General features: G+C 50.1%; 1 protein-coding gene across 6 annotated transcripts in view; it reads left to right on the plus strand.

Moving 5' to 3' along the window:
• The window catches only part of LOC105467155 (follistatin like 4), a 555,957-nt gene extending 547,326 nt beyond the window's left edge, over positions 1-8,631 (plus strand). For all 6 annotated transcript variants that reach the window (XM_071098467.1, XM_011716594.2, XM_071098468.1 and 3 more), the window contains 2 exons: positions 2,454-2,563; positions 4,691-8,631. In XM_071098467.1, the coding sequence (XP_070954568.1) occupies positions 2,454-2,563; positions 4,691-5,393 (813 nt within the window). In that variant the 3' untranslated portion in view covers positions 5,394-8,631. The remainder of the gene's footprint in view (positions 1-2,453; positions 2,564-4,690) is intronic.
• Positions 8,632-13,514: the final 4,883 nt, after the last annotated feature.

Here is a 13,514-nt window from a genome sequence, read left to right on the forward strand (position 1 = left end):
AGGCCAGCTTTTAGCTGCCTCCCAGCCTGTCCTCTGGATACCAAGTTCTCCCGCCCCTCCACATGCCACTTCCCAGCTGGCTTCGTACACCCCTCTGAGGGAGATGCCCAGCCTTCCTGTCCCCACTCTGCCAACTGATGGGCATATCCTGAGATTCAGGCACACGCATACATCTCCTGAACCATGCCCATACAGCAGCAAATGTGAGGGGCTTGACAGTTATCTTTAGGGCACTGTGGGCCCAGCTGTGTGTTAGGACTCAAGAAAAAGCCAAGGAGGAACTCGTGACTCAGAGAAACAAGGCTGACATGCCCACATCAGTTCAACGGCCCGTGGCACTGCGTTTTGATGAAGTAACCTCTGAATATAGGGTGTCAGAGCAGTGAAGCATGAATGACGCTGACCGATGACAGCCTGTAATTTTCCATCTCTGCTGTGAGCTAAAATGACAGGCCTGATATCAAGCAATGATTGCATGGCTCCTTGGAATTCCCTGGCATTTTCTTTTCAGACTCTCTAAGATCCAGTTTCCTAATGCTGATATTTTCTTAACACCCACTTCTATGAGTTTTTTTCTTATGAACTTGCCATAGAAGTAATCATTTGGCCTCTTTTAAAAAATCACAGAGAAATAACCTAATGCAACGTGAGGACTGCCTCAAGCCTGAAAATCATGGCTCGCATCACTCCAGCCAGCACTCTGCCTGCCGACTGCAGAGGAAAGCAAGACCAAAAAAGACACAAGCCTCCAGCCTGCCTGAGGAGGCAGGCCAGGTGCTGTTTGTTTTGTCATAAAAGTAAAAGCCAGAAGGCAGTTCCATTCCTAAAAAGTAGAAGCATCCAGAGCTCTCAGCCATGGGAGTCAGGAGCTCCCACCACAGACAGCTCTCACCCTGCAGGCCAAGCCTCAGGCTGCAGAAATCTAGACCCTTCTTTCTACACATATGGCCACAATATCATGATCAGATGATCAGTAAAAGTGTCTCACCCGCCGGGCGCGGCGGCTCACGCCTGTAATCCCAGCACTTTGGGAGGCCGAGGCGGGCGGATCACAAGGTCAGGAGATGGAGACCACAGTGAAACCCTGTCTCTACTAAAAATACAAAAAATTAGCTGGGCACAGTGGTGGGCATCTGTAGTCCCAGCTACTCAGGAGCCTGAGGCAGGAGAATGGCGTGAACCCGGGAGGCGGAGCTTGCAGTGAGCCGAGATTGCGCCACTGCACTCCAGCCTGGGCGACAGAGCGAGACGGATCTCAAAAAAACAAAAAAGTGTCCCAGCTTCCCGTTCATGGGCTCAGCATCTGCCTCCTCTCCTGCACAGATGGTCTGGGCTTCTCCTCAGGGCCTGTAAGTTGGCCAAGCCCCTCATCGGGCCACTAGTCTGCTGCTGTCTGGGCAGTGGCCTAGAACTTGAAGGCTGATGAGCATATGCAGAAGGCAGGAGGACACAGGCTGGCTGGCTTGGCCTCACTAGCTGACAGAGGGGCTGCCCAGCCTGACCACAGGGGTTTCATGGCAGGGACTCCGGACCACTCACTCATCCTATGTGACTTCACACACCACCTGGCTTCTGCTCGGAGCTGCCATTGTGCCCTCCCTGACACGTGGGTGCAGCTGGGACACACACCAGGGAAAAGCTCTCCTCTCCTCCTGCCGAGTCCACAGGGGAGAAAGGGTTACCTCCAGGGAAACAGAGGCGGCCGTGCTCTGTCACTACCAATTTGTACAAGGCACAGGGCCCAATTGTTTACTTTCTACAGCAAGTCTCCTCTGTAAGACCAGGACCTCTTCCCAGCATTCTAATTGCAAGACATCTAAACAGCCCAGCATCTCAGAGTGGCATCCCGTAGGATGTCTACTGTCTTTCGTCAATCCTGGAGTGGTACCTCAGAGAACGCCTGTGAGCAGCATCCGACAGAGACTACCAACAAACTGGCCCAGGCATCTGGCACCAGAGAAGAAGGAATTCCCAGTAGACAGTTCCACCACGTGACATTTTCATGATTGAAAGCCCTCTCCCTCTTTCCCTAGCATGGCTTACATGTTGCGAAGGTAGGATTCCTCATTGCAAGAGGAGGTGGTCTCTGAGCAACCACAGTGATGTTTCCATTCCGGGGACTTCCCTTGGAAACCCCATCCCCACCCCTCAGGTTCTCACTCTGCCATCATGGCGGCTGACAAAGTGCAGCAAGGCAGGCGTAACCATGGAGCAAGGGCAATCCGGGCAGTCAGTCCTATCCCACCACTTCCTCTTTCAGGAAGAACAGGCCCCTTTCTAGGATGTTCCTGAACTGCTCCCACTTTGCTCATGCCTCTTCCCTGATACTGAGGTTAGTCATCTCTCTCCCAAGCACCCCTCTGCCAGGGTGTCTCCACCTGACCATACAGGTGTCTCCAGGTTCAGCCCCCACCTGCATGGGCCCTCACTAGGATTCCCACTCTGTGTTGTAGGTGATCACAGAAGCCAGCGCCGGCCAGGACCAACACCTCATCCGCACACCCTTCGCAGGAGTGGACGACTTCTTCATTCCCCCAACGAACCTCATCATCAACCACATCAGGTGAGACTGGCCCATGATGCCTCTAAGGCACTCCCCGCTGCAGCTCAGCCCTGCAAGGGGCAGCTTTGCCCAGCATGGGACCTACTCATTTCTCTGTCTCCCCTACTCCTCCTATGCTGAATTTGGACCCCATCACGAAGGAACAGAGAAGGTCCAGTAAAACAGACCCAGTGCCTAGTCCTCATTGCCTGGGGTCAGTGACTCTGTTATAGTGAAGGCACCCAGCTCCTAATGCCCTCAGGGGCCCAGAAAGGTCAGGAAGTCCCATCCTCAAGGTAAGGGCAGCAGAGGAAAGAAGGAAACAGTAGTGGTAAATTGAGCACCCTCTGCTTGCAAGACACAAAAATCTAGTCCAAGTGGTCTTAACCCCTATGTTATAGATAAGGATCAGAGACGTTAAGACACTGACCAATGTCACACAGGTAGGAATTGGCAAAGTCAGACTAAATGTAAAGCCAAGTATTGTTTCAGTGCACCATTATTCCACATTCCCATCTAACCACAGCCCATAATACTTTAGGAACCCCCAGAGCATCTGTGCGAGGAGCCCACAAAGAGGCAAGGCTTCCTGATTGCCATGGTTTGCCACTACCTAAAACAACCACCCAATAATAAGAGCCATGGTCTCAACTGCAGACCTCAGCCCAGCATGGTCAGTCCCCATCCCTATTCACTTCAGAGAGCCCCCAACATCTTCTATAAACTTACCACTGCCAGACGACCAAGCCTGTCTCTAAGCCATCAAGACCCCAAATGTCTTGTAGCACTATTTATACCTTTCTATAATCCACCATCAAGCACCTCTCTGCAGAAAGAAGTGATTCGTTTTTGCAAGCTGATGCTGGAGATGCACCCATTCACCCTTACCCAAGGAAGAAAGCCACTTTATGAACCCTCTCACTGCAGAGAGAGCCTTTGCAAGAGCCTCTGAGAGTATATTAAATGGTGAAGCCCTCGTAAAGCAGCTGTATTCAGCTGGGGGTCGGGCACACTCAGAGGCTCTGTAGTTCCTGTGTGTGGCTTTTAACTTAAAGTTTCTTTTAAGAGCCAAGTTTTCTTTCTTGCTATTTCCATGCTCTGATTCTTTAAGGATGCTTTAAAGATACGCCTTGGAGGGAGTTTTTCCTCCACTCTGGGGTACAGTTTTTCTAAAGAAAATTACAGAAGAGGTTCTGCTCTGTTCCTGTAAGTGTACACAGCACCAAAAGGCCTCTGTGAGCAAGGGATTTAGGCACAGGCTCTCAAGATCAAAGGGAAGTCCTGCCTGGAGCCAGGCTTTTCCATGCTTCCAACCAGCCTCCAAAGAGGAATTTTAGAAAATCCAGATGTGAGCAGCTCCCACCTACCTGAGCCCCTCTGCTAAACTTCCCTCTTTGAATCTTCCCAATAGCCCTAGGAAGGAGCTACCCTGGCTAGAGTCACTGAGGCTCAGAGAGGCAAGCAGCCTGCCCCAGGCTCTGCAGCTAGCAGGGCAATGCCCCGGCACCAGGCCATCTGGCTCCAGAGGGAAAAGCTGTCCTCAACCCCAATGCCCAGGGTTCTTCCTACCCACACCACCAGTGTGGCCAGAAAAGAGACCGCCCCCGCATGTTTCCCTTCCAGGGGAAGAGGGTACTAATAGGAAATCTGCACTTGTTGGGCTGCATCTGCATCCTCAAATTCTAACTTGCCAGTTAGTCTAGAAAACAGCGAGGATATAGAACTCATATCTTTGTAACAGGCAGAATCGGGGCAGGGATCTCTTGCCCTTTTCCTCCATGCTCACCGTCCAGACACAGACTCACCCCTTTCCAGCTGGCATGGGCCTCAGAGAAGCAGATCATAGGCATTACAAAAGGAGAAGCAGTTGAAGGGCCTCTCGCCTTCCTCCACAATCATTTCCAATGATGAGTGCATGTTACAAGAGCATCAACCCAGCAACATTTGTAACTCCACTGCGTTTGGATTGAGATCATAGAAAATTTCTTTATGAAGACATCCCCTGCAGAATGATAGATCTTATTACTAAGCTATTAGATCACGAAGGATTATAATAAAGGGAAAAGGCAGAAGATGTAATTGGTTAAGAAAAATGACAGATTCCCCACCCCTGGAGGTGACTTCTGACCTCAGTTCTTCCCCTCCCAGGTTTGGCTTCATCTTCAACAAGTCTGACCCTGCAGTCCACAAAGTGGACCTGGAAACGCTGATGCCCCTCAAGACCATCGGCCTGCACCACCATGGCTGCGTGCCCCAGGCCATGGCGCACACCCACCTGGGCGGCTACTTCTTCATCCAGTGCCGACAGGACAGCCCTGCCTCTGCTGCCCGACAGCTGCTCGTTGACAGTGTCACGGACTCTGTGGTTGGCCCCAACGGTGATGTAACAGGCACCCCACACACATCCCCCGACGGGCGCTTCATAGTCAGCGCTGCAGCTGACAGCCCCTGGCTGCACGTGCAGGAGATCACGGTGCGGGGGGAGATCCAGACCCTGTATGACCTGCAAATAAACCCAGGCATCTCAGACTTGGCCTTCCAGCGCTCCTTCACTGAAAGCAATCAATACAACATCTACGCGGCTCTGCACACGGAGCCGGACCTGCTGTTCCTGGAGCTGTCCACAGGGAAGGTGGGCACACTGAAGAACTTAAAGGAGCCACCCACAGGGCCACCCCAGCCCTGGGGGGGCGCCCGCAGAATCATGAGGGACAGTGGGCTGTTTGGACAGTACCTCCTCACACCAGCCCGAGAGTCTCTGTTCCTCATCAATGGGAGACAAAACACGCTGCGGTGTGAGGTGTCAGGTATAAAGGGGGGGACCACAGTGGTGTGGGTGGGTGAGGTATGAAGGGCCCAGAGCAGAGCCCTGGGCCAAGGAGCACCGCCTAGTCCTGACACTGCAGCCCCAAGCAGGTGCGCTGTACATTTTTACAGACAAAAGCAAAAACCTGTACTCGCTTTGTGGTTCAACACTGGTCTCCTTGCAAGTTTCTAGTATAAGGTATGCGCTGCTACCAAGATTGGGGTTTTTTCGTTAGGAAGTATGATTTATGCCTTGAGCTACGATGAGAACACATGCTGCTGTGTAAAGGGATCATTTCTGTGCCGAGCTGCACACCGCGTGACCTGGGGACATCATGGAACCAAGGGATCCTGCTCTCCAGGCGGACACCTCTGTCGGTTGCCTTCACATAGTCATTGTCCCTTACCGCCAGACCCAGCCAGACTCCGCCCTGACGGAGTGGCCCAGAAGCAGAGGCCGAGCAGGAGCAGGGGCCTCCCTCCCGAACTGAAAGCCCATCGGTCCTCGCGTGGGACCACATCTTCTCCCTCGCAGCTGCTTCTTGCTTTTCTTTCCATTTGACTTGCTGTAAGCCTGAGGGAGAGCCAGCAAGACTCACTGCATCTTGGGGGATGGGGAAATCACTCACTTTATTTTGGAAATTTTTGATTAAAAAAAATTTTTATAATCTCAAATGCTAGTAAGCAGAAAGATGCTCTCCGAGGTCCAACTGTATCCTTCCCTGCCTTAGGCCGAGTCTCTGGGGGGGTCACAACCCCCCTATTCCACAGCCAGAGAGAACAATGGTCATCTAAGAATACCAGCCCTGTCAACTATTGCCACCCTGCTTCTCCAAGAGCAGACCAGGCCACCTCATCCATAAGGACTCGGTTCTGTGTTGGGACCCCAAGAGACCAGGACGAGTTCTGTGTGCCTGCTTGTCAGCACAGAAGGGAGACATCTCATTAGTCAGGTTCTGGACCCCAGATTCAGGGCAGACTGGGCTTGCCTGGCAAGGTATGGGTGGCCCCAAGGCTCAATGCAGAAACCCCAGGGACACGAGTGGGGCCAGGTGAGTTCCTGAAGCTATACCTTGTCAAAACAGATTTATTTTTCCTGCCTGTGGCCTACCCACTCATCTCTGGTACCCCATCCCCGCATCAGCACTGCGGAGAGAACACATTTCAGCAAGGGTTTTCTTACCCACACTCCCCAGTCAACACACACACCCTGCAGAGCCCAGAGCGGAAGGCCACAGGCTGGCACCACTGCATTCTCCTTACGTGTCTCAGGCTGCGGTGACTCTCAGGTGGCCGTCGAAGAAGTACAACACACACAGCCCTCTGGAGACTGCCTAGATCAGAGACTCGGCAAAAACAGGCTCCCCTTCCCTCTCCCGCATCTGAGTGGAACTTACATGTGTTCTGGTTTGAATGATCATTTTGCAAGCCACACAGATCGGGAGAGGTGATCTCACCACAGACATCTTTGCTCATTTGACCACCTTCACCTACTGACATCACCAGGATTTTCCTTTGCCATTGAGGAACAAACCCTTTCAAGGAGAGGAAACCCTAGACTCTGTGTCACTCAACATCCACAGCTCCTTTCACTCCTCCCTGACTGCCCAAGCCACCTGCATCCCCCGCCCCAGCTCTCGTGAGACCAATCACTTGTCTTGTATGTCTCATGTATCTTGGTCCCCCAAATGCCTGTCCCCTGCAACTCCTAGGGGTGTGCCTAGACATGTACATCTGTTTTTTATTCTAAAAGATATGCTATGTAGATAGAAGTTGAGGAAGCTCACCTCAAAAGCCTAGAATGCAGTTTCACCGTTGCTGGGATGCATGGATGACACATCTCGCCCCTTTTATTTTTCCTGCCTCAATATCTTGATATGTTTACTCCCAATCTCCCATTTTTATGACTAAAATTCTCCAACTTTCATCAACTTCTCTTTTTGGAAAAATCTCAATTGTATCAGCCCCTGACAGAAAAAGGATCTCTGAGCCTAAAGGAGGAAAAGTCCCACCAACTACCAGGCCAGAACACCAGCCCCTCTGGGCAGCAGGATTCCTAAGTCAAAGACCAGTTCGACCCAAACTGGCCTTTTAAAATAATCAGGAGTGACAGAGTCAACTTCTGCAGCACCAGTTCCTCCCTCACTGTCCCTTTCATCTCGGAGTGTGTCTAAAAAGCATAGCTGCCCTTCACTGTCCTCAGAGTGCAGTTCCTGGAGACGGCAGGCTTAGGTCTCACTGACAGCATGCCAGACACAACTGAATCGAAGCAGGCCTAAAGCCTAGGTCAGGGTTTCAGGAGTCCAGCCCCAGGAGGCAAAGTCACCAATGCAGGCAGGTAAATGCTTTTTAGCGGGAAACCAATAGAGTTGGTTGGGTGGGGAGTCAGGGGCAGGAGGAGGAGGAGGAGGAAGAAGAAGGCCAGATCGGCCTGCCTTTTCTCCCGTACTTCACCCCAGAAGAGGTTCATGGGACACAGTCGGAAAGCCACTGGTAGGAAATGCCTCACTACAGGGGGCCTCCTGTAGCAAGCCCAGCCAGTAATCCTCCTAATGAACCCACAATTCACACTGATACCTTACGCTATTCAAGAAGTACTGACTTTACCAAAAGAATCATCAAGAAAGCTATTTACATAAACTCCCTCAGTCATTTTGCAATAAAATTAATTTCACAAAAATGCAATAGGTTTTTTTTTTTTTTTCCCCCCAAAATGACAAATAATCTGCACCTGTGGTGACAGGAAGGCTTTGAAATAGGGGCCCTCATTCTTCTGCTCCAGTGGGCAGAACCCTGCATAAAGGCTCTGGGTCCAAAAGCCCACCCAGGCAGCCCCAGACGGATGACAGGAAGGGGGACTGTCGGCTTCTGGATGATGGCACAACCCGCCTGCATGAGGAGATTTGATGGGCGTCGCACCCACGGCCAAAGCCATCATCCCAGCCTCACCAACACTGACCTAGCCTACTCCGCCTGGGGCTGGCCCAGGCTTATTTCTTCAGTCTCCAAACCATTCGAGTGTCCTACTTTTCCCCAAGCTCCAGGAAGAAGCTGGAAGAGCCCTGTAAATCCTGGCTGCGGCCAACTACTAATACCAAACTTCAGGTACTATGACCTAGAGATAGCATCACCAGAGACAGAAACTCAACCCCTACAATTCCCACCCCCAACCCAGACATCTCCCCATCTCCATCTGTCCAGACAAGGCTCCCAATTCCAGGTAGGCACTGGAAGAAGCCAGCTTTCAACCCCAAATAAAGCAGAGAACGGCCTGCTGCCATAGAGATTGCGACTGCTGAGTCTTCATTTAGGAAAGCAGCCAGGAGTTGGCTTTGTACAGCCACATCTTGTTTTCTGTTGACCAGTAACCTGTGAACTAAAGATTTCAGAACTCAGATGTGAAACAGATTCATTCTGGATATATTTTTCTACAAGGGGCTTAAAAAGTATAGTTGATTCATTTATCATGACGTGTTTCATTCCATTATTACAGACACCGAACCATCTTCACTAGCAAATCCCACAACTCTCTCTCTCCCACTTTTCAACCCTCCTTTTCAGAAGCAAGCCTCCAGGAGAGTTGACACTACCACTCCGAGATCCTTCCTATGCATCCACCAATCTACCTCACATTCGCCCCTGCACCCAGCATCCCCGGAATGCTACTCCCCTCCACCATCAGCCAGGAGGCCAGGCAGGCAACAAATAAGATTGCAGCACTGCCACAGAAGTCCTCGACAGCCTCCCCACCCGGGACCCCGGGTTCCACTCCAAGTACAGTCAGAACTCATAGGGACACAGCCCCTTGCTGCCCAGAATCACACCCTCCAAACCCTTGCTTGCAGACCTTTGGAGTTAGATGACCAAGACTAGAGACAGCTGGCTGGGAACCATCAAGGAAGTCAGGTGTTCTCTGGCAGGAATAGTGAGACCATGACATCTCAGCGAAGCATCATCTCTCAGAGGGCCCGAGCCCCCGCAACCTCCCTCCAACTCCCTTTTTATTCTCCCCGCTTTCCTGTTCCATTCCTGTGTCTCAGGCCCCCTGCTCATGAGCCACTCCACAACAGCTCCGACCATTCAAGGAGCAACTGACCTGATGGCTACACCAGCCCCTACCCCGTGGTCTTTGCTCGTGCTGCTTTCCTGCTGTGGGGTACAAGCCAGAGGTCATTCATAGGCCAGATACTACTATGTGCTGCCAGACTGGCACGTAGGCAAAGAAATTTTGTTCAAGAAAGTCACTAGCTGCCTTGGTTTCTCTCCAAAATTATAGAGATCATAAAACAGAGATGCTTTAAAAATTCAAGGGATAAAAAAATACAGTGCCTATCTTCAGGGTATGACTACAAGACCCCAAGTAGCCAGTGGAATACAATCCACTCCCTGCTTTTATCTATACCAGGTTACCTGCTAAGTCACATGAGGATTTGAGCATCTTATTTGGGCCTGCATGCGTTAGGCAGCAGCCGCACAGTAGACCCTGGGACACAAACAAGCATTGTCCTGTGCATCCACATCCTCCTTTGGAGCCATGGGCAGCAAGTGGGGAAGCCTAATTTAACTAAATAATAATGTATGAAATTATGGAGAATACAAGAGTGGGGATTATCCTCCAAACTTCACAGCGAGGCTTCTTTAGCCAGCACCAGAGTGTTTACCATGCACTTAAAAAAAAAAAGCCACAATTCACGCACACTTCTTTCCAAGCTCATCTTTACATCTGTGGAACCAGCCCTTGCTCATGTGGCCCCAGAGAACATGGGTCATGCACTAGAGGGCTTTCGAGGGATCAGCCAGCACTCCACAAAGCAATAACTATTGACTTACCCCTACAGCAAGCCTGGTGACATGTGCTCGGCAGAATCAGAGACTGCTGCCCTTCAGAAGCACCCTCTTCAAGATCAGAGCTTTGTTTCTGAGTAAGAGCAACCAGTATTGGCTGGGTTGTGAGGCCCAAGAGCTCTAAATTGAGAAAATGCCCCAAATCTAAACCTTTATCCACTGCCCAGCATGATATCTGCCATAGGTTGAAGAGTTGTGGGTCCTGTGCTACTTGGGAGAGGTGAGGGAAACAGATTTGCAAGCTGCACACCAGAGACCCACAGCTCCCTCCTTGCCTGGCTCCCGCGGCTGGCCAGCCCCCTCATCCTTCCTATCCTGGCCTGGCCCTGTGGCTTCCTACCTTTCCCCTGCTTCTCATGCTTCCCAAAGGCTGTGTGAGAAGATCTCAAAGCAGAACTGGGCATGGAGTTTTGCTGGCGTGGTCACACACACCGTTTCATGCTGTAGTGCAGCTGAGTGACCCTCAAGATGCGAAGCCACACACATCATTTGTCCTATTCGAGTCTCATGCTTCCTCACCTCAGAAAACTCTCAGATCTCTCATGTCAAGGCAGATTACATTATTTTGAAACGTTGTGTAGCATCCAAAATATATTTTCTGTAATCACCACTATTTCTCAAAAGGCCTCCTGTAATTATTATACATGTGAATTTTTCCTTATTTATAAAATATATATAAATTATTTTTAATACATCAACTTTAGTAGAAATTTGTACCAACACAGTAACTGTATGTGGCATTTGAAATAAGTTTGTGTTTACTTTGACCTATTACACAGTATTGAACACATGGTGTATTTGCAGTACCACTTGGTGTAACGATGACTCCAAATTATCATAAACTATTGTCATTGTAAATGCTCTTTTTCTGAGGATTTTACAATAAAACTTGAGAAAAGTTACCTTTTTCTGGTGCCAGTCTGTTTGCAGTTTTTAAAGTGAGAACTGATTAAGGCAAAACCACGCAGCGTCCTTCTCCCACCTTTCCATCGCAATTGCAGTTTCCTGCTGATCATAGTGCGATAGTCGTGCTCTGGCCAGTCCAAAGAGTGGCTGGACAAAGGCAGGCACCTGGACCCAGAAGTCTCTCTTCCCCATGTGGAAGTTTCAGCTCCCAAAATGCACAACCACATCTGGTTCAAAACCACCCCACATCTGCCCTGGCAGGCACTAAAAATTCACTACAGCCCCAGACGTGAATCTATTACCCCGGCCACTCTGGGCTCTCACTGGGGCAGAGCTTCTAACTGAGACACAGAAAGTGGGAAGTGCCCAGTAATCACCAGGCTGCTAATGGGGAGCCAGCACTGTGCCGGGTATGGGTGATAAAGGGCTGAACGAAGGAGACACAGCACCTGCCCTCAGCGAGCTTAAGATGGCTATGCCATGACAGTATCAGGCAGGACCCCTAGGGTGTGTGTGTGTATGTGAAGAAAGAGACAGATCTATTTTAAGGAATTGGCTCATGTGACTATAGAGGCTGTTAAGGCCAAAATCGGCCTGGTAGGCAGCAGCCGGAAACACAGAGAAGAGTTGCAGTTTGAGTCCAGAGGCCGTCTGCTGGCACAATCCCCTCCTTAGGGGGAGGCCAGTCTTTTTCTATTATGGCCTTCAGCTGATTGAATGGAGCCCATCTACATCACAGAGGGTAATCTGCTTTCCTCCAAGTCTACTGATTTAAGTGGTAATCTGAGCTGGGCATGGTGGCTCATGACTGTAATCCCAGCACTTTGAGAGGCCAAAGTAGGAGGATCGCTTGAGCCCAGGAGTTTGAGACCAGCCTGGGCAACATACGGAGACTTCGTCTCTATTAAAAAAAAATTAATTAATTAATTAGCCAGACATGGTGATGTGCACCTGTGGTCCCAGCTACTTGGAAGGTTGAGGTGGGGAGGATCCCTCGATCCTAGCAGTTTGAGGCTGCAGTGAGCCATGATCTCACTCCTGCATTCCAGCCTGGGTAAGAGAGTGAGACACTGTCTCAAAAAATAAAAACAAAGAAATGAATGTTAATCTCATTCTTAAAATACCTTCACAGAATCATTAGAGTAGTGTTTGATAGACACCGGAGACCATGGTTATCTTAGTCTGTTCAGGCTGCTATAACAGAATACCATAGACTTTGTGGCTTATAAACTAATTTATTTCTCATCGTTCTGGAGTTCGGGAGGCCCAAGATCAAGACAGCAGCAGACTTGGTGTCTGGTGAGAGGCCACTTCCTGGTTCCTAGGTATCCATCTTCTCACTGTGTCCTCACCTGGTGAAAGGGGCAAAGGAGCTTCTAGGAGCCTCTTTCTAAGGGCTCCAATCCCATTCACTCTCATACCCTAATCAGCTGGCAAAGGCCCCACCTCCAAGTACCATCACACTGGGGTCTGGGTTTTAAGAGATGAATTTGTGGGGAACACAAACATTCAGTCTTTAGCAGTGGCCTGGCCAAGCTGACATAAAATTAATCATCACAGTGACATAAACAAGGTGCTGCTCCCCATCTCTACTGGAGGAGTAATCTACTACATGTGCCTAGCCCTGTGATAAGCACTTAATAAGCACCTGTTTTTAAACCTTACAATGACCCAACAAGGTATGTGTTATTGTTATCCCCACTTTACAGAAGAGGAAGCTGAGGCTCAGAGCAGCAGAGCCAGAATTCGAATCTACGTCTGTGGTCAGAACGTGCACTCTAATTGCTGATCCTGCTACCTGCGACATCCACCACCATGAGAATGTCTAAACTGCAGCTGCTCTAGCCTCACTTCCCTGCAGACGCCAGGAAGCACAGGCTACCTATCGCGGGGGCTTTGCTCTAACCTCCATCCCAAGAAAGCCAGCTTCCCAGACGGGTGTGGCAGTCTGGAGAGTAGCCAGCAGATGGTCCCAGAGCCACAATTCTCCGTTAGCGAAGGCTGGATATGCCCAGAGCTAAAATTAATATTGTTTTAAAATCAAATGTATTTATGCAATAAAGAGTACATCATATTATCTGCAAGTCTAAGTGAGTATCATCTTTATGTGTAAACTTCCATCCAAAGAAAATTACTTTATGTTTCCTTAACTCTCACTTATCCAAGGCCACTGGCCATCATCCGCATGTTCAGAGTTCCTCCCTTTGAACCAAAGTCTCCTGCCAAAGTGAAATCCAGTTACCAGGCAGGAGATATTGGTCAGCAGTGACCAGTGGAACTGGGCGGCCCAGGAAGAAGGGATGTAAGTGACAGCCCCCAGGACCCTGTATGCAATGAGGACAATGCACCCCCAGGCAGAGCAACAACAGGGAGACTTTCAGCATCCCTGGGGCACAAGACAGAGAATGTGACTTAC

This window comes from Macaca nemestrina, chromosome 6 (assembly GCF_043159975.1).
Source record: "Macaca nemestrina isolate mMacNem1 chromosome 6, mMacNem.hap1, whole genome shotgun sequence".
Taxonomy (NCBI): Eukaryota; Metazoa; Chordata; class Mammalia; order Primates; family Cercopithecidae; genus Macaca; species Macaca nemestrina.